This window comes from Gadus morhua, chromosome 22 (assembly GCF_902167405.1).
Source record: "Gadus morhua chromosome 22, gadMor3.0, whole genome shotgun sequence".
NCBI lineage: Eukaryota > Metazoa > Chordata > Actinopteri > Gadiformes > Gadidae > Gadus > Gadus morhua.
The window spans coordinates 21,453,894-21,475,022 of NC_044069.1; the positions used below are offsets into that span (position 1 = coordinate 21,453,894).

Sequence of the window (21,129 nt, forward strand, 5' to 3'; positions counted from 1 at the left end):
CAACTCGGAAGGCTGGTGTCCAAGGTATCTGGATCATACCATGAGCTCAGTGATGACTCAACAAAAATGGCTGCGCTCGTAAAGAGATTTATTTCTTTGTATTTGTACCATTTTGGTCGTTTTAATGTCGATTTGAAATGCTCTTACACACTTGATTACATTGCTACTTTATTCTGGTCACTAATTTATGCATTGCACGGTCTTGCTGTGCGTGCATTGCGCAATACGATGTAAAGTTGTGTTTTGTTTTCGAGCAGGTTTGCTAAAGAGGCTAATGTAACTAACAATAAACAGCGAATAGACAATTTCATGACACAATCATAAATACGAACGGGAACGCAATAAGTGCTCCGAGACAGGAAATTACGTCAGAAGTGCAACTCGGAAAGCTGGTGTCCGAGGCATCTGGATAGGGCCATGAATAACACCGGAATGATAGAGATAAAAACTCTCACACCATTACCATAACCAATCGGAGGCGAGCCATTCTAACCAATCAGAGGCTAATCAGAGACGAATCAGAGGCGAAAAAGGCTGTACTTGCCGCTGCCATCATACGAAAAAAAGATTCGCCACTGGCAGAGTGGGGTGTACACGGTGTTGCCAGATTGGGCCAGATTTCCGGCCAAATCTGGCAACACTGGTATATACTGGTTGCTATGGAGACGGCATGACAACAGAATACAGAACCGGTGCGCGTTTGCGGTCCGCCGGTGAACAGCAGAAATGTCTTCTCTGAATAGAAAACTAATACAGAATCTTGCAGAAACGATATCCAAACAAGTGAAGCACTGTAAGTAACGGGAGCTAAGCATTTAATTTAACATATAGGTTGACTAAGGTCTGGAATTTAGAAAACATCCCGTTATTACGCTTAATTGGCTAATCTGCTAATGTAAGCACGATGTATATAGACATGAATGCAAAATGTCCACGTTACTTCTGTTTATCAAGATTTCCCATGAGCTCGTGTTCACACAGTCAATAAAACCGAAGTAGAGTGCCTGATTCGGCTCTTCAACGGACTGATGGGGGACGTGGCGGCGTCAGGACGGGCTGTGCACGGCTTGGACAGAGGGAGGTTCAGGAGCATCCTGCACAACACCTTCGGGATGACTGATGACATGCTAATGGATGGAGGTAGGACCAGTGTTGCCAGATTGGGACAGATTTCTAAATGTTATAACATTTAATGAAAAAAAAGTGTCATTCAATATTAACAGCTGCAAAAGTAACGTAAATTAAATGCGAACCATTGTGTTCAGAGATAACGCGAGTGAGATTGATAAAATACCGTTAGTTGTGGTTTGTGTTTTCTTATAGTTTTTCGGGCGTTTGATAAGGACAACGACAGCTTCGTCAGTGTCAGAGAGTGGACAGAGGGACTGTCTGTTTTCCTTCGTGGGACCTTGGCCGAAAAAATCAAATGTAATATACAAGCATACTTTCAAGGATAATAAAATAAGGTAATAACCCTAATAACCCTAGTTGTTTTGTTTCTGTGACCAGACTGCTTTGACGTGTATGACTTGAATGGCGATGGCTTCATCTCCCGGGAGGAGATGTTTCACATGTTGAAGAACAGTCTGATCAGGCAGCTGACGGAGGAAGACCCCGACGAGGGCATCAAAGACCTGGTGGAGATCACGGTCAAGAAGATGGTATGGGGAAGCTCTACTGGGATCTTACTCGGAATTCAAAGTTGAATTGCCCAAACTTTTGACATTCATTGTCAGAAATAGAAAAATAAATCTATCAAATTGAATTATATTAATTTTAGATCGCTCATTTAAATTATTTCTGTCGACTGAACCTTCAGGAGTCTTTCATTGTGATTCTGCATGTGTCAGGTGTTCTGAACAACCTTTGTGCATGAAGAGGGCTTTATAGATTAACTGGCAGGCTACTTATCACAAAATTTGCTTTCTGAAGGGCTGGTCTGGACCACAAGAAAAGATTCATGAATTGTAATTTTTCCTGCCATCAGGACCATGACCATGACGGCAGACTCTCTTTTATAGACTTTGAGAAGGCAGTCAAAGAAGAGAACCTGCTACTTGAAGCCTTCGGAACGTGTCTCCCTGACGCCAAGGTGTCAATCAAATAAAATTGATGTCTTTGGATCTCATTTTCAATATTGCTACTTGACATAATACTCAAACCTTTCTTGTTTTCAGAGTATACTGGTGTTTGAGCAGCAAGCTTTCCAAGATCCGTCGGAACGATGAAGAATTAGTATGGAATGTGAATTTCTTTTGTTTTAATAAAAATATATTCAAAAAATTTGTTCATATTTCTCTAACAGAAAGTGTAAAAATAAATGTATAAATAGTCTGGATGGGTGATAAAAGTCTCTGCGAAACACCACAGAAGGAAGATCTCAAATCCTGCGGCGAGGCTTAGTCTTCTTCACCTTCGCTGGTTTGTTTGCAGTAACTGAGTCCACCTAAGAAGAAACAAAATAACAATTATATTAGTAGTGCTTAATGCTTGATTATGGAGTGAGATAGACAGGAAGGTATGGAAGTTAGAGGGGAGGACATGCAGCAATGCACGGGCAGGAATTGAACCCGGGTTCAGGACTGAGCCTTAATGGTAAACGCTCTACCTGGTGAGCCACGGGGCGCCTCAATACGTATACTAGCTTAAGGTTAAGACTAGCTTAACCTTAACGTATGAACATCATTCGATCAAATAACAACAACCATTTCGAGAGCAGCTACCTGTTTCAGTGTGTTCCTGATCTGGTCGACTGTCGTGTTCAGTGATTCATCCTCCATGTCCAACCGGGGCGGTTCCGGGAGCTGAGGACCAACGAGAGGAGAGTTCTCCCCCACGACGTCATATGACAACAACAGCGGGTCACGGGGCGCCTGCAGCCTACGCTTCCTGTTCTCCAAATGTGTGGTCCTCGGTACAAACATCGCCGCAGAGGCTAGCTTCGGAGTCACCCGTGTCTCTGTGTCTTGACTTTGGACCCCCGTGCTGGTTCCCGGAGTGTCAGACGGTGCGGTGTCAGGGAACGCGTTGTGTAACGACCCCATTCTGTCCTCTGACGGTCCGGCTTGAGTTGTATTGCGTCTGTACCAAAGGTCTTCCTGAGGTGGGAACGGCAGCATTGGAAAGCCCAGGTAATGGCTGCTGCTCGGTGGGGCTGGGGTGTAGACAGCAGCAGCAGCAGCAGCAGCAGCAGCAGCAGCAGCAGCAGCAGGACGTTTTTCATCAGTTGATCTGGAAGACCTCTCTGATTTGGGGGCGGGGTCAGGTGGTTTAGGGTCCTCCTCGGTGGCTTCTTTCGTCTGCTCCCTTTCTCTAGCTATAAAATGATAATGGCAAAAACCCATCACATTTCTTTGTTTTATTTAATTCAGTGTACATAATGTAAATATAATGCTATTAAATGGACATAGAACATAGAATGCTTATTCACATTGGTATTACACATTTATACCAATTCATATTGGTATGATATTTAATGATTCACATATTCAGGTGCAACAAACCTATATGTTGGCATGTCCTCATCACGTATCTACGTCGGTCTTGTAACTTCAGCCTGGTGTCCTCCACGGTTTCATACTCGGGCACATAACACACGTGGAGCACACCCCCATAGAAGCTCTTCTCATCTAGGTGCCGCTTAGCAGCCCTGAAACAACAGCAAATCTAATCGTACCATTCATGTGGTCAGGATGGCAAAGTAGTATTTTCCAGCAGTGAACCATAAAAAAAACACCGTCCTAACCTTGCACTGGTGAGCTTCTGGAACTTGACGAGGTAGACCTCTGTGAATTCTTCAGCGGGGTACTCGTCCAGGGGCCTGTACTCCTCGATGACACCGTACAGGGCGCAGCGCTGGATCAGTTCAGGCATCACCCCGATGGCTGGGACGCCTTGCACCATCAGGTAGCGTGACTCTAGGTTGATGGTGTAAACCTGGACAGAAATATAATAAACACTGCGAGACTGGTCCTAGCAAACACATAAATATGTTACATTATCTCTCCCCTACTGGCTATTGACAACACAATACAAACCGGGCCCGTTTTTAAATTGACGCTAATGAAAGTCGTTTACGTTTTTGGTATTCTTAAACATTATATGTAAATGACAATTAATTGGGGATTTCTCTTCATGTTGTAATTTGTGATTGCATATATCCGTGACGTTTTAAGGCTCTTTCACGATTCCCTTTTACTCATATGTTGAGATTAAGCCGGCTTCCTTACCTTTACTGCTTTAGCTTTCCTACCATCTCGATATTTTGGTCGAGAAATGCAAACTTTTCTCTGTTCGTGATGTTTGAAGATTTCAGGAGTTCTCCAGCAGTCTGCTTTGTGGACAGGGGCCGCCATGTCTGGGGAAGGATGGCCAATGTTTGCTTTCAAAATAAGGGATTTGCTTGTATGTACTGAGATAGGTTGACTTCTAGATGTTGAAGAGGCTTTTACTTTGAAACTCAAGAAAACAGTCGCCTGGATTCACTTTGGCACACAGAGTGCGTCGATCGGTGAATAGTTATTAACAAGCTAGCTTTCAAATGATAGATTATGAGTCATTTTAAATAATGTTTGTCAATCAAGGCATTCAGCCAGTCACAGTGGTTTTCAATAATGCAAAAAACTGCTTCCTTCACCTTCCCCCAAACGTGATATCCCATCTTTCCTTGCATGAGGTAAGTTAGCATATGTGTTAGCAAGTGTGTCGAATCTACTGAGGCTACTTATGAGGCATGACCTGCCAATCCATTGCTATGTTGGCTGTATTAGTATATGAAACTGCTATTGTCGGACTTGCTGTATTTCTTGTGTTTTGGAATAAACTGGTTTGTTAATTTCCTTGCGTTTACTAGGGTTTTCTACACCATGCCTGACTTATTTTTTTTAATCTGCATTCATTACTGAATCTGTCAAACTTTATGGTCCAGACTTCAGTTTGAACCCTATCTCAAGTTCATGAATCATCCTTCCATTTGGTTCACTGAAGTAACCTTAATTCCATGTGATTGCAAATTAAGGTCCCTATACTCTTATCAGAAAGATTTATTGGATTAGACTCATTATACTGGCAATTAAAATGTATTTATTTCATGACAAAACACACACTGTCAGGTAATACATCCAAGTTGCCCAAGCTGAACGTCTTCAACGATGCTTAGGTTATTACATTTATAAATATATAACGATAAAGAAACTGCGATCCCGATTGTGCAATGTTGTTGCAATGTCCTTGTTGCTTCGCTTGGTGGCGACAAAGTTTATGTAATAAAATAAACATAAAGTTGCACACTATTCTATTAACCGGCCACCAGCCTTATTTCAAACGATGTTTGATTCTAATCTCTAAACAGTTAGTGTTAGAGTATTACTTCAATTTACTTTAAATTTATTTCTGTGTGTTTGTTAGCATGTATGCAAACACCTTTGGGTGTGCACACACCCAAAGGCACACACATATTTACCCAACGCAACCTATAAACACCAATGCATGGTTTGTGTACTATAGAACCAGGCTTTGGAGTTGTCCTGGGGCCATGGATCTCCAGTATTTCTCAGCTGGACCAGGAGTAGGCGCTCCTCAAAGCCTGAGGAGCATATCGTGGAGCTGTGTCGCCAGTTGGGAGAGAGGCTGGGCCTGAAAGAGGGAGAGCAGGTTGGGGGTTGTAGTTACTTTGCAGCGGTAGACACTGTTTGTTTGTGTGTGTATCGTGACTGTGTGTTGTGTTCCCAAGGGCTTCCTGAGGCCCTGTCAGCAGGTCTCGTCTGTTCATCAGGTTTTTGTGGAGCCTCTGTCGTCCGATGACTGGGAGATTTTGGTGAGTGGGATGACTTGTTTGGTCTGAGGCCTGTCAAAAAAACGGCCCATAGATAATATTCCCCCCCCCCTCCCATCCAGCGGATCAATTCATAACAAAAGTAGAGGATGAGTTTCCTCAAGCTAATCAATAATAAAGACCCAATTAAAGAGTCTGATTCTATTTTTTTTATGACAATGTATACAGTTATTTTCATTGAATTTGACCAAAGTTAATAACACATTTTAAGTAACCAGTGCAATTAAAACATGGCGGTCTCCTGCCACATCTCAAAGGGCAATGTAACGGCCCTATTGACTTCCTGTGTGTGTGTGTTTTGATGATTGTTGCCTCATGCGGGCTGACACTTGGTAGGAGCTCCACAGCGCAGCCCTGGAGCAGCAGCTGTTGGACCAGATTAGAGTGGTGTTCAAGGACGCTGTGTTTCCAGTGTGGGTTGACCAGCGCACCGCCGTCTACATCAGAATCGGTCAGCATCACTCACTGAACATTCTCACTTTATCTAATGCTGGTTTTGAATAATCATTAAAGTAATAACAGTCTGACACTCTTAAAACTCCCTGGGGTTTAGACATGAGATGTTTGTTTGTACAATTATAAACTTTATGAATTATTAAAAAAATAAATCTTGCCATAAATCCAGACAATGAAAACATGTTTAATTCAAGCCAGCTTCTAGTGCTAAAATAGCCTCAAACTAATCTTACTGACTTTGGCATTTTGCAAAGAATGTCTTTATTATTAAAGATCCAAACCTACTGATCCAAATCCCTTATGGTCTCTTCCCTCTGCTCAGCGTCCCTTGAACCAGCGGTGCCTCACGGCCGCCTGGAGCGGTCCTCTGAGCTAGTCGTCTCCCCGAAGACCAGGCCCGGGACCGGCAGCTTCCTCCGCACTCCGCCCGGATCCGGCCAGGACCCGCCTCCCTACCGCCACCCCACCTCTGAACCCCCGCCCTCCTCACCGCAGCCCCCGTCCCCCGCTCAGAACCAGCAGTGGGGCGGCATCGGCAACCTGACGGGCCTCATGCGCTACCTCTTCACGGGCGCCGTGGGCCCCGCTAAGGAGACGATGCCCTCTGTTCCGGAGCTCCCCGCGCTGTTCAGTGCCTCGCTCCTCCGGGTGTGCCATCAGCCCCCCAACGCTCTCTGCACTATTAACCCCGGCGCCGCCGCCGTTGTCCATCTGTTTCCCTGGAACGAGACCGTGGACACCGGCTGCTCCATCTTATCCCAGTCGGCCGTCACCTACGGCCTGCTGTCCAAGATCCCCACCCCCAAGGAGGCCAGGGACGGCGCCAAGAGGGCCACGGAGCCCAAGAAGAACGCAGGTGCACTGAAGGTTGGAGAGGAGTTGGCGAAGGAGCAGCAGGAGGAGGTGGAGGAAGGGAAGGAGCTGGCGGTGGTGCGCGTGGTGTGCCACCATGTGGAGGAGCTGCAGGATGACCAGAACCGTGGAGAGATCCATTCTGGACGGGTCTGGGTGAGTGTCCCCGTGTTAGCAGCCCAATCTGGCTCATTCCAGCCCCCGCTGCTTTCCCTCTAGCTCAGAACTGTTGTGTGTGTTGCGTTGGTTCTCTGCAGATTACGCAGCACTTGGCAACGAGCATGAAAATCGATCCCCACTCAACGGTGCGAATTCAGCCAGTGGAATCTACGGTTACGGTAGCCTCGGGCGTCCGCCTGCAGCCTCTAGAACCACTGGTGAGCAACTAGACAGAGGTCCACTGAGAGGAGGCACCGGAGAGCAGGCGGTCTCTCCCCTCGGGTTTGATCTCAGCGTTTGCTGTTGGCTGCCTTCATCTCATGCCCATGTTGTTCTGTTCAGCCTGAGGAGAGCGATGATGCCATCCAGACTGCCTTCCTCGATTGGCTGCATTCTCAGAGCCACGAGCCCCTCGCCTGTCTCACCGCCCGCTCCAGCATCATCCTACTTCATGGGCCCAATGGTAATGTAGTGGAGCAGTGTGCCTTGAGCCAATTAGGGACTTTATATGCTATTTAGTCATTCTGTTGATACTTTTGATCAAAAGCGCCTTACATCGAATGTTGAGGTTAATGTCTTCCAGGAGAAGGTAGGGGTTAGGGCGTCTTGCTCAAGGATGCCTGCAGGTGGTAGGCATTCGGTTTCGAATCCCGACCACTATGGTCCCTTATTGTGAAATGAATAATCAACGCACTGGCCTGCAGGTGGTCATAAAGGCAGATTCCTCTCCAACGGACGAGGAGGACCTCCAGGTTAAACTACCGGTTTGACCTCCCACATTTCTAATAGACAGACATGCCCCTTTTCTTTCCTTTAGCTAAACTGGAGCTGGCCTTGACTGTGCTGCAGCCGGAGGCAGAGAGTGAGCTCCCCGACCAGCTCTTCCTGCTGGCCCCAGCTGTCCTCCAGAAGGCCGGAGTACAGGTAGCAGCTTGAGCGTCCTCCTCAACCCCAAACACCTCCCCGATGCGGCGTAGCTCTCCTCTGGCTTCCGACTGCTGGGGAAAAAATGCAATGAAGCCCAATCCTCCAGGAGCCAGTGTGCCAGAAAACGCTCTCTGAAAAGCCCCTTATTCCCTGTCCCTAATCCCGCTTTAGGTCGACCGAGGGCCGCCAACGGCAGACACGACCACGAAGGCGGTGGCTGACGCCCCGTACACGGAGCTCCCCCTCCTGGGCACTCTCGGGTGAGTTGACCCCCGCCCCCCCCCCCACCGCTCTGAACGACTGCATGTGTTGGTCCGTGGCCAGCGGGGGTCGGACCGATCACAAAACAACGGTTTTGTCTTTGAATTAAAAGCTCTGCGCTTGTTGATCTGCTGTGACGGTTCCTCCTTCAGTGGGACAGAGCAGCTGAGCAAGGCGGGCTTCCAGTTCATGTCCCACAGCCTGCTGGGAAGCCCCCTCTCCCGGGAGCTGGGGGCCCTCGGACAGGGACTGCACGGCGGGGCCCTGCTCATCACCGGGGCCAAGGTAGGCGCAGACATGACGATATGATACATCATAAGAGTACTGTCCTTTATCATATGATGGTATGATACATCATAAGAGTACTGTTCTTTATCATATGATGATATGATACATCATAAGAGTACTGTTCTTTATCATATGATGATATGATACATCATAAGAGTACTGTTCTTTATCATATGATGATATGAGACATCATAAGAGGACTGTCCTCTATCATATGATGATATGATACATCATAAGAGTACTGTCCTCTATCATATGATGATATTATACCATCATAAGAGGACTGTCCTTCATCATATGATGGTATCATATGACGATATGACACCATCATAAGAGGACTGTCCTTTATCATATGAAGATATGATACATCATAAGAGGACTGTTCTTTATCATATGATGATATGATACATCATAAGAGTACTGTTCTTTATCATATGATGGTATGATACCATCATATGATACCATCATAAGAGTACTGTTCTTTATCATATGACGATATGATACCATCATAAGAGTACTGTCCTTTATCATATGACGATATGATACCATCATAAGAGTACTGTTCTTTATCATATGACGGTATGATACCATCATAAGAGTACTGTCCTTTATCATATGACGATATGATACCATCATATGATACCATCATAAGAGGACTGTCCTTTATCATATGATGGTATCATACGATGATATGATACCATCATAAGAGGACTCTCCTTTATCATATGACGATATGGTACCATCATAAGAGGACTCTCCTTTATCATATGACGATATGGTACCATCATAAGAGGACTCTCCTTCAGAAGATTGACATTATCTTACTTCGTATTCCGACTTACTCGGTCAGAATGCGTTGTGGAATGCATTCCTTCACGTCCCTCTGGGTAGACTTTTGGAAATGATACTCTTTGGCTATGTTAAGAATATAGAGCGTGTATATATTTAAACTGTTTGTGTTCAAATATATACACGGCAACACGTATAAGCCGCTTTTAATAGTTGCAGTAAATCTCTTTGTGGAGTTGTTCTTGTTCTTTGTCCTAGTTTTTCTACAGAATAAATTAAAACAAAATGAAAGAAATTCCACAGTGACACCCCAAGCAGTGTTTCTACCATTATAAACAAAAGATTAAAGCAAAACACGAGAAGGGAAGCCCTGAATAATTAATAAAGAAAATAATGACTTTTAAGAGGGCTATGAAAGCTGGGTTAAAAAAGCGGTATTTGGAAAGCCTAACTTCCTGTGTCTGTGCGTGTGTTGTAGCAAACCGTCCAGCGCATTATATTCAACACAATGAAGGGAAGATTTGATTGTGAAACTTTCCGTGATTTGCTGGAGGGTGACGCCAGGACATAACTTAATGCTTAATGCTCTGGTTGAGCAGCGCTGCAGACCCACGTTGGGTGGGTCCAGGATCGAGTTGGTTCTACAGCATGATGAACTATCTTCATCCTGAAAAAATCCCCCTGTTATTATTTAGCAAACATAAAATATTTCGCATAAACGTACTCCTGGGTTGAATCTATCTACCAATCGAATCAGAGTCATTGCGTTGGCCCTAGTGAGTTTCCCCATACAAGGCATTTGACCTGGTCATTCACTCTCACTACACAATGCAACAACAGTATGGACGATCATATGTGTGTTTGTGTTTATGTGTGTGTGTTCTGGTCCACAAACAGACTGATTAGGGCTCAGATAAACCCGGTACTGCAAGAGATAATTCTTCTCCATGTTCGCTAGAAACTAGTGTTGGAGAAAGCACAATCCTGCTCTGCCATTGGTTGCCTCATCAGCATCGACACTAGACTGGCTGCCCCCAGGCCATTCTGCTGGCGATTTGAATTCACCCTGCAGAAGGATCTGGAGAAGAGCAATTTGTTTCTTTCTGCTTTCGATACGTTTTTGCGGGAGCCAATCACCAAGCTGGCTTTTTCCCCTGGCACGCTATTGGCTGGTTAAGACAGGGTAGCGACGGCAAGCAGCCAATCGCGTACAGAGTCGTTTGAACTAGGCCCGTTGATCACGTCTCTTGTGCTGAAGAAATTGATATCAGTCCCCCAGACCAAGCTTGGTCTGGCAATAGCCAGGCTACATCGAGACCACTAATCTGCAAAAAATGTAATAAAAGTCTCCTGGCTGTTCTGGAAGCGGACACGGAGCCGCTGGCCGCTGCTACGGTTACTGCCGCTCCCCGTCGCCAGCCCTCCCTGAACATGAGCGGCTGCAGGCCCCTACCGCTGCTCATTAATCCATCGGTGTGAGCGCACAGTCCTGGAAGGCTTCCAGGCCTCTGTTGTTAATGGTGGGGCCCTGTCTCCCCTCCCAGGGGAGTGGGAAGAGCGCTGTGTCCAGAGCTCTGTGCAGGAAGGCTGGTGAGGAGCTGGACACGTACGTGGAGGTGGTGGACTGCAAGAAGCTGAAAGGTAGACACACACACACACACACACACACACACACACACACACACACACACACACACACACACACACACACACACACACACACACACACACACACACACACACACACACACACACACACACACACACACACACACACACACACACACAGGAATGCTATGCACTTTATATTTCTAGGGAAAAGGGCCGAAACGGTGCGACACTCCCTGGAGGAAACATTCCAAGTGGCCCGGTGGAGGCAGCCCTCGGTGGTCCTGCTGGACGACCTCGATCATGTGACGGGGGCCGCGACCACGGCGGAACATGAGCACGGCCCGGAGGCCCTCCTACGACAGCACATCGCTCAGAGTACAAATCAACTCATTTCCATGATATGGATTGTTTATATGCTGTATATATATACACACACTAGAATCCCAGTAGGCTAAGTGTGTGTGTGTGTGTGTGTGTGTGCAGGTCTGATAGACATAGTGGATGACTTGGTGGTACGATCCAGCCTGGTGTGTCTCGTGGTCACCAGCCAGACGGAGCACTCTCTCCACCCCTCCCTCACTGACGTGCAGGGCTCACACTTCTTCCAGGGATTCCTGCACATCCAACCCCCCGACCAGGTTGGACTCACTCTCTCACGCACGCACTCACTCACTGGCCCAATCCCATTTCTACCCCTTGCCCCTTCCCCTTACCCCTCCCCCTTGTTTTGAAGGGGTAAGGGTAAGGGGTAAGGGGTACTCACTCACTCACTCACTCACTCACTCACTCACTCACTCACTCACTCACTCACTCCTGGCCGGTGTGGCGGCGCCGTGTCCCTCCCTCAGGCCCAGCGAGCGGAGATCCTGCGGCGCCTCGTCCTCCAGAAGCCCTGCCTATCGGCGCACACGGCGGACACGCTGGACCTGGGGGCCGTCGCCATGGAGACGGACGGCTACCTGGCCCGCGACCTGGCGCTGCTGCTAGAGCGGGCCGTGCACGCCAGCGCTGTGCGGGAGGAGCGCAGCGACCAGGGTACACCGCTCCGCCCGCTCTCCGGCCTTCTCTGGGCCTCTCTAGGCTCTGTAGGCTCTGCCCCCCAACAGAGGGAGGGCTTCAGTCGGGGTCTTAAGGCTCCTTCTCTAGGCGCTGTAGGCTCTGCCCCCCCAGTAGAGGGAGGGCTTCAGTCGGGGTCTTAAGGCTTTGGTTCATCACTCGTCTTTGTGTGTCTTCTCTTTCGTTGATTGTGCTCGTAGCAATTGGTTCAACTGAGCTGCACATTGTGTTTACTGGTAGAGGAATTCCTCATAGCTGTGAGTCTTTAATATTTCTGAAAGGAGATTTTGGTTGATCTAGTGATCAAAAAAAGGTGTCAGTGAAAGTGAATGCTCACACACAACCACTGCATTTCTCTCTCTCTCTCTCTGTCTCTGTCTCTGTCTCTGTCTCTCTCTCTCTCTCTCTCTCTCTCTGTCTCTGTCTCTCTCTCTCTCTCTCTCTCTCTCTCTCTCTCTCTCTCTGTCTCTGTCTCTGTCTCTGTCTCTGTCTCTGTCTCTCTCTCTGTCTCTGTCTCTGTCTCTGTCTCTGTCTCTGTCTCTGTCTGTGTGTGTGTAGCAGGCGATGGTCTGTGCCTGAGATGGAGTCACTTTGAGCAGGCCATGAAGGGCTTCACCCCGCCGTCCCTGTGGGGGGTGAGGCTGGAGACCCCCCCCGGGGTGGGGCTGGACCGGGTGGGGGGCCTGAAGGAGGTGCGGCAGGAGCTCATGGACACCGTCCTGCTTCCTGCTAAGGTGAGCCAATCAGAACCCCTGGCTGTGACCAGGCCTCTGCATGAAGCAGCGTCGTGCCCCCTCTACCGGGGGCAGTGGGCCAGCAGCTCTCGGTCAGAGACCTGGAGGGGATTTAGGACGGAGCGCAGAGGAGTGGGGACAACCTGCTCACGTTCACTGTTATGTTCTCCCTGCGATCACATCCGCCAAAATGAAAAGGAGAGAGGGGTGGTCTTAGCTCAGGAGGTGGAGCGGGGTGTCTTGTAACCGGAAGGTTGTTGGCTCGATTCCCCGGCTCGTCCTAGCTCGAGTGCCGAGGTGTCGCTGAGCGAGAGACACCTCGGCCTAACTGCTCCCGACGAGCTTCCATGTAATGGTGTCTACTGCTATGTCCGTGTTGCCTGTGTGCTTGGGGACTAACCATCGCCCCGCGTCTCTCATGGGTCCCCCCCTGTACCCCCCCCAGTACCTCGTCCTGTTCTCCAGACTAACCATCGCCCCGCGTCTCTCATGGGCCCCCCTCTGTACCCCCCAGTACCCCGTCCTGTTCTCCAGACTAACCATCTCTCATGGGCCCCCCCTCTGTACCCCCCAGTACCCCGTCCTGTTCTCCAGACTCCCCATCCGCCACCGCTCAGGGCTCCTGCTGTACGGGGCCCCCGGCACGGGGAAGACCCTGCTGGCCGGCGCCGCGGCCCGGGACAGCGGCATGAACTTCATCAGCATCAAGGTACCCCCTCCGTGGGGAGGGCCCCTCACCCTGCCCCCCGTGGGCTCCTGGGACCCCTGGAGAAATCGATATTTAGAATTTAATAGTTCTCTATAGGAACGTTGCACAGTGGCTGTTATGCTTTGATTTGAAATGTTAATATGCCTTTTTTCTACATAGAAACATACAGTTATAAGTCTAATATTTCTCCTTATTTCGACAGAGAAACATGCAACTAATTTACATCAATATTTTTCTGGTTGGGCAAATTTAAAAATGATCTTTCAGAGAAAATAATTGAAATGATTTGAAGCGTATCGTTGGGGTTTGTTGGTGTGGACCCTGATGGGCTGAGCTGGTGCCGCTGTAGACAGTAGACACTGAGACGTGGGTTTGGTTTCTGTCACCGTCTCTGCTGCTAGGGGCCAGAGCTGCTCAGCAAGTATATTGGAGCCAGTGAGCAGGGGGTCCGCGACGTCTTCCAGAGGTGGGTCCGCTCTCCCTCCCATCCCCAGAAGACCCCTCATATGATTTATTATAATATTGATGAATTTAATTGAGCAACTGTGTTTGTTTCTTGTTGCCAATGGGCTGGAACCGCAAGTGATAAACAGGATAGGGAAAACGATTACATAAACCAATCACAGTCCTCATAGGCCTATTGAAAAGGAAGGTTTTCAGTAGAGCTTTGAATGTCTTGAGAGACATGTATTTATAGGAATAGACAAAGCCCTTTACAAAGAATCAAGCCCAGACTGATGAAACAAAACGCAGAGGACGGAAGACAAACATGTAAATGGGAACACAATCCCAATCCAACAACCAGCCCAGAGTGTGAACCTGGCTCTGTGCTGCTCGCTCTGCCCTGTAGGGCCCAGGCCGCCTCGCCCTGCATCCTGTTCTTCGATGAGTTTGACTCACTGGCCCCCCGGCGGGGCCACGACAGCACGGGGGTGACTGACCGCGTGGTCAACCAGCTCCTGACCCAGCTGGACGGGGTGGAGGGGCTGCAGGGTAGGAGCTGTCCCACCCTGCACCTCCCACCGTTGGATACACCTTCTGCACAGTGTGGTGGTGGTGCTGAAAGGATTCTAGGATTATACACTCATTTTGATATTAACTTTATTATCAACATATATTATATTCATTTTTAGGTCAAATACCAACTATTTGCAATAGCGAATACAGCTTATGGCTGCAGAAAGGCTAATAATAGCAGTCTTGAGCGCCACCTTATACGTTATATTTGAACACAAGGGAGCTACAAAATGAGCATTATTATTAGGAAGTGCTTTTTACGTTGTTTTCCACTTGCTTTAGCAGCAGAAGTGTTATAAAAAGGTCATTTAAAATAGGTTTCAGCGAGTGACAGGGGAAGGTGACTTTGGCCACTTTATCCCAATTACCTCTGACAGCTCATACACAACCCTGCCCAAGCTGCCTGATGCATAAAGACCTGTCGCCTTCAGTTCAGAGTCCGGACTTCACACTGCCACCCCCTCCAAGGACACGTCTTGAAAACTTTCTGTGCATGTTTGCATGTGTGTGCGTGCGTGTGCGTGTGTGTGCGCGCGTGTTGTTATCAGGAGTCTATGTGCTTGCGGCCAGCAGTCGCCCAGACATGATTGACCCTGCCCTGCTCAGACCAGGGCGTCTGGACAAGTCCCTGTACTGCCCTCCGCCTGACGTGGTGAGTACCCAGCAGGTCCCTGCCGGCCTCAGTAGCCCTGCTAAAAAGCACCAGAACACTGCTTTCATCTGCTCTTTATTCACTGAGCCGACGTGATCCGAAGCGACAGTGGACCCAGATAGATGTCGTCTGGAGCAGGGAGGGGCTTCGTGCTCTACCACGATGACCACCAACGATACTATTTCAAAGAACTGTGCGTTGAAATGATATTCTTGAAGATGGTTTGTCACGTCGTATCTACACGTAGATGAACCGCCGGTGATGTTTGTGGGATTCATGCCTTGACAGTAATCCAACAGTGTTTCATCAATACATGCTGACTGGGAGCAGGCAGACATTCACTTCCTTTGAAGACGGTTGTCTTTCTTTGTTGGAATGATCCTTATTTACTTCTGATTATAAATGTATTTTTATTAGTATTTATTAGTATATTAGCGATTTAAAATAACCTTTAAACATTATTGATAAAAGATCATATTTGAGTAAATATTAATGTTTTCTTTTTTAAGCAACAAAATAAAATAAAAATAAAGATAAAAAAAAGATTTTTGAAACGAACCCATGGCAGTAACGCAGCGCTCACCCCCGATTCCAGGAGGACCGCGTGGAGATCCTGCAGGCGCTGAGCGGGGCCCTGGCGCTGGGCCCCGACGTGGACCTGCGGCAGCTGGCCGAGGCCACCGAGCTCTTCACCGGGGCCGACCTCAAGGCCCTGCTGTACAACGCCCAGCTGGAGGCCCTGCACGCCGGGCCCCCCCCGTCCCCCGCCCTGCAGGTCAGTACGGGGGACACTAGATATACTGGAGTAATACTGGAGACTAAGTACTTATCTCAACTTAATCCCTGCACGGCACGCGCGCACTCTGAGCACTCTGGCCGTGCACTCTGCCCGTGCACTCTGCCCGTGCACTCTTCTCGTGCACTCTTCTCGTGCACTCTGCCCGTGCACTATGCCTGTGCACTCTGCCCGTGCACTACGCCGTGCACTCATTCCACATGACTGGGGTCTTCCACGCGGCTAGGCAGGCCTGTATCTCAGGCTAGCGAGGGAGTCCCGTGTTCAGAGTGAGGCCTGAGGGCCTGGGGGTTTGTCGGGTGGGAGCCTTTCAGACTACATGGTACTCTGGCTGGTTGGTCCAAACGGTCTGCCCTAGCTTTAACGCTTTGATCTTAACTTCACAGGATGTGTTTGATTTCATGCGTGATTGCCCAAGTAATCCGGTCAAAGTATGCTGCCTTTTAAAGGTCAGTGGTACCAAGTTGTAGAATCTGTAAGGCAAACTTTTCATCCATATTGAAGACATTTAAACGTTGGTGGATTGTTTAGAAAGGGCACATATAATAGAGACAAGAATAACTATAGTATATTAGTGAACAAGGAAAAGTTAGAAAGGGTCTTGATTCTGATTCTATCAGACTTGAGTAGTATGCCCTTGGAGTCAACAGTGCTAGCGGCGATGATGTCATCGCTCATGTGATGGCTTTGCTGTTGTCTCAGTGCTTCGGTATGTTGTTTGGCTCAGAACCAAAGGGCCATGATTTGGGTCAACCCGGGTCCTGTCACATCCACTCTGAGACCGACACTAAAAATAGAAAATAAATAACAGCTTGGATTTGGTAAATCGCCTGCTGTGGGAATCTGACTTCAAGTCAACACTGGGGCAGTGAAGCGAGGGTGTATGGAAACGGATTGACTTTTGTTTGAGTTTGTTAGGCATAGACAGTCTTGATTGACATGTTGTTAATGACAACTGGCGCGAGTGCTCAGATGAGCTTGGTGCATGTAATCGTTTCTCTACACTGTTAGATTCTTCACTGGTACATCGCCTTTGGAGCGTTAATCTTCTCTTCCCTAGCGTATCTTTCACACTGATAAGCGTTATAACTCAAACCCTGTTTGAGCTGGTTTTCAACAACAGTCAATCAAAACAAATTAATGATTCATTTTACACAGAACTTGTGACGCAGTATTCGCATCACCTTTATTCAGAGCTCCTTGTCAACCCTTAAGCAGTTTCCAGCTTTAACCGGTTTACTATATCCAACTGAGCAGAATCTTTCATCCAAAGCAGGGGTAGCCAACACGCGCCCGCGGGTATCTGGGTGCCCCTCAGGGACCATGGGAGTCGTCCGCAGGGCATGTTCTGAAAATAGCACTAAAACAAATTGGAAAATTCGTACTTAATTGTGTTGTTCTTGTTTTCATCAACGAGACTTGCAGCGATGTCGAGTTGATGGCAATGACAATATTTTATCTTATATTTAATTATTATTTTTTAATTTAAAAACTCTAACCTTGTCTAGAAAGTTCAATATCGTGCGCCCTCTTTGCTGAGACAAGCTAGCAAGCACAACTTAAAGGTGGAGCTAAATAAGGACCCACAAAATAAATAAAAACATGGCGGAATAGAGCAAGAAAAAAGTAAATTATATAAATATGTATATAAAATCCTATTTTAACCAGGAAGATGGTATCAAACGACTCAGTACCCTTGAGGTAGCTCTCTGCTTCAAAAAGTTGTTGACCCCTGATCCAATGGGACCAATCGTGAGTGTACAGGCTTTGGCTGCCTTCAACAGCCCTTGTGGATCCCATCAGCTATCGTCTGACGACGATGTAGATCCTCATCAGCTTTGACATCTGTTCATAGAGCTTAGCCAAGACGAAACCCCTGGAAAATAAATCAAAATCTTGAAAATCACGGTTATCAGTTCATTATTACCCGGCTAAATATGACCCTAGAGGTCGACTAACCCTGGGAGGTGTACCCCCTACCCCCGTCCCATCCTGACCCCCCCCATGTCCCACCAGGAGCCGCCGGCCTGCGGCTCGGACAGCGACGGCAGCCTGTCCTCCATGATCTTCCTGAACAACAGCAGTGCCTCGGAGGACTCTCTGGGCGAGGCGGAGCCGGCGCTGTCCCTGGACCAGTCCATGGTGTTTCTGGAGCACAGCATGCTGCCGGCCGCCGACCCCGCGCAGGGCAGCAACGCCTGGAGGCTGTACTTCGGCAGCTCCTACGAGTCCGAGTTGGGACACGCCTCTCCCTCGCCGCCGGTAAGAGCCCGTCATCGGGGTCGCCTTCTTAGACCCCTGAGCCAATCGGAAGCCGGCCGCCCCATCTACCAGAGATGGCGCTGTCGCTTCCCCTTTGGGGGCCGCTGCCTTTTCTTGTTCTAACCAGCTCCTTTCCGGCCGTCCCTCCCTCCCCCCAGAACTCCCTGTGCGCATCGGGCCCCGGGTCCACCACCCAGGAGTCGAGCGCGGGGGCCTTGGCCCGCGAGGCGGCCGGCAGCCTCCCCCCAGCCTGCATGCCCACCCTGCGGGGGGGCTTCCAGGAGCTGGGCCCGGAGGAGCTGCAGCGCCTCCTGCTGGACGTCGGCGTGGTGAAGGGCAGCTACAGGAGGACCGACGTGAGCGGACGACGGGTGGGCCGGGGGGGGCGACACCGCGGAGGGGAGGGTGTAAGGGGGGGGCGTTAGGTGGAGGGCGGGGCGTTTGACCTGAGGCAACATGTCTTAACAACAACACAACATCAATACCATCAATACCACCAATACCACCAATAGCGTTTAAACGTGCCGATTCTAACAACCAGTTTCGAGAGCAATCAGGCAAACAATGTTCCTTAATTCTTAATTCTTCCCGGTCTTCTCCGCCCGCTTGCCGTGCAGGAGGAGTGCGTCCGCAGCCGCTCGGTGTCCGGGGGGGCCGGCCTGATGCTGAGCCAGGCCCACCTGACCTCCGCCCTGGCCCAGACCAGACCCTCCCTGGGCTCCCAGGACTGGCAGCGCTTCAGCCGACTGTGAGAGCTCTCGCTGACACCCCCTAGGGTCACCCCCCTACTGTCACCCCCCTACCGTCTCCCCCCTAGGGTCACCCCCCTACTGCTCCCCCCTCCTGTCTCCCCCCTCCCCCCTCCTGTCCCCCCCCTCCTGTCTTCCCCCTCCTGTCTCCCCCCTCCTGTCCCCCCCCTCCTGTCCCCCCCCCTCCTGTCTCCCCCCTAGGTCACTGCAGGCCCCCTGGGGTGGATTCTGCGTTGCGGGTTCCTTTAAGGGACTGATCTGATTCGTGATCTTCCTCTTTTGAGGATCAATTTATATGCGAAAAACGATGGATCATAACTTAACTGTTAAATTATTAAGTGGGCAAGTTCAGTGGTGCACCGAGTATCATACGCAATACCGAGGATTCTTCGGGTTTTATGGAGTCAACCTGCTTGTGAAAAAAAAGTATTTTTCATTCTGCTGCCGCAAAACGAACAGAGGAAATGTAATCTGACCTGACAGTGTTGTCTTGTCCTCTCAGGTACGAGGCGTTCGGTGACCCAGGGGCCCGCGGGGCCCGGAGCCCGGCCCTGTTCAAACCCGGACAGCGGGTCACACTGGCCTGACCCCGTCAGCGCGGGGAGACGTGTCCTCCTCACGGCACTAATGCGCTCATTCTGAGGGGCATTGGAGGGAAATGCTAATCTGGCTGCGTTTTTTAATTAACTTAATTAGTAAACAAGTTGGAATGATTCCATTCCCACACAGCGTCAGTGCTGTGACTAATGTAAATATGTATCATATCAGCTTGTGTAATTAAGGGTAAGGGATGGAGATGATTGAACAACGTTAATAAATGAATTGATTATTCACTTCCATCGTCTGGGGGTTTTCTCTTCCATCATGACTTCTCAAAAGCCTGCAGACTCTTAAAGGATTTGAAAATATATTCTTCTATATTCTACTTCTATGATCTTTCAAAGTATAATTAGGTTTTCAAATGACCACTAATAGTTTAATCCTTGTCATTCATTTAGCCCTGTAACGTATTCTCCTCTTCATTGCATCACATGAATGCATTACTATTGACGTGTTTGCTCGAGGACGCCCGCTGCTACAGGACTGCAGCATTGGAGTCTGAACCAAGAACCTTTCATCCGTCAGTAAACACTGTAACAACTAGCCTAGCCTGTCCTTCGTTTTAGATCATTCACAGACTGCACATTTATCCATGGTCTATAAGGCAACGCTGTACCAAAGTTAAGACGTTGAAATGTTGGTGGAATGTTTTGAAAGTAGTGCTGCTTTGATCTCAGCGGAAAATAGAAGAGCCTAACAGATCCTAGTCATAGCAGCTGGCACGGTGACAGTCTGGCTAAAGGTGCTTCTGATCTGATTTGATGTCTGTCTGTCCTTGGAGTTAACAGAAACCTTTGGCTTTTTCTCTAAACCTCTAGTAGAATTGGATTCTTTCAGTTTATTTTTTTTAGGTTTGTTGCCTCTGATGCCTGACTCTTCAGAAGATTTGAAATGAGTCAAAAGTTTGAGAGGGAAGACGACAAGGACACCTTGAGAGGTGGAAGCTCTGACTTTAGATTGCAGCAGCAGCTGTCTGGGGCTGTTCTCTTCCCTGGTTTCTGGGAGATGTCTTCCTTGACAGTATTTTTTTACTTAATGCACTTTTGCTGTCATCCCTCACTGAAAACGACATTGGTAAATATAGACACCTAGGCCCTGGACCTTGCTCGCTCATTCCTATTTCAGTGTGTACTTGGGTTAACCTAGCTTTCCCTTTAAAAAATAAATAAAAACACTGGACATGAAAGTCCTCTCTGAAACCCGATTTCTTTCTGCACTATTCTTCCTTCACATCTGAATGTGCTGATAAAGAAACAGGCCCATCGGTACATTCAAGCTCCCTCTCGCACCAAGCCCCGTTCTATTGAACCCAAAGTAATAACCACACACCCACGAGGCTTCCGGAAGAATCCATCGTTGCGGTTTCACAGCAACGGAT

The 21,129-nt window shown here is 48.5% G+C and overlaps 3 protein-coding genes across 6 annotated transcripts; 2 read left to right on the forward strand and 1 right to left on the reverse strand.

Annotated features, from left to right (window-relative positions):
- Positions 1-394: 394 nt before the first annotated feature.
- On the forward strand, positions 395-2,283 carry clxn (calaxin). The gene is made up of 6 exons (XM_030348199.1): positions 395-793; positions 982-1,140; positions 1,324-1,428; positions 1,510-1,661; positions 1,988-2,092; positions 2,178-2,283. Exons 1-6 carry the CDS (start codon positions 727-729, stop codon positions 2,226-2,228), a joined length of 639 nt encoding a protein of 212 aa, XP_030204059.1. The 5' UTR covers positions 395-726; the 3' UTR covers positions 2,229-2,283.
- Positions 2,244-4,385, reverse strand: rbm48 (RNA binding motif protein 48). The gene is made up of 5 exons (XM_030348197.1): positions 4,230-4,385; positions 3,746-3,936; positions 3,504-3,649; positions 2,724-3,316; positions 2,244-2,446 (listed from the first exon to the last, which is right to left on the reverse strand). Exons 1-5 carry the CDS (start codon positions 4,353-4,355, stop codon positions 2,381-2,383), a joined length of 1,122 nt encoding a protein of 373 aa, XP_030204057.1. The 5' UTR covers positions 4,356-4,385; the 3' UTR covers positions 2,244-2,380.
- A 72-nt stretch (positions 4,386-4,457) lies between these two features.
- Positions 4,458-19,988, forward strand: pex1 (peroxisomal biogenesis factor 1). 4 transcript variants are annotated; one of them, XM_030348186.1, is made up of 24 exons: positions 4,458-4,675; positions 5,506-5,652; positions 5,732-5,815; positions 6,170-6,284; positions 6,612-7,297; positions 7,399-7,518; positions 7,643-7,763; positions 8,118-8,224; positions 8,399-8,487; positions 8,641-8,773; positions 11,110-11,206; positions 11,381-11,551; positions 11,660-11,814; positions 12,025-12,211; positions 12,791-12,966; positions 13,541-13,675; positions 14,077-14,141; positions 14,526-14,668; positions 15,241-15,344; positions 15,940-16,119; positions 18,157-18,402; positions 18,561-18,773; positions 19,020-19,150; positions 19,654-19,988. In XM_030348186.1, the coding sequence occupies exons 1-24, from the start codon at positions 4,568-4,570 to the stop codon at positions 19,736-19,738; spliced, it is 3,798 nt and encodes a 1,265-aa protein (XP_030204046.1). In that variant the 5' UTR covers positions 4,458-4,567; the 3' UTR covers positions 19,739-19,988. The 4 variants fall into 4 exon arrangements, with proteins under 4 accessions (XP_030204046.1, XP_030204048.1, XP_030204047.1 ...); XM_030348188.1 differs by having other exon boundaries at positions 18,561-18,758; XM_030348187.1 differs by having other exon boundaries at positions 12,794-12,966.
- Positions 19,989-21,129: the final 1,141 nt, after the last annotated feature.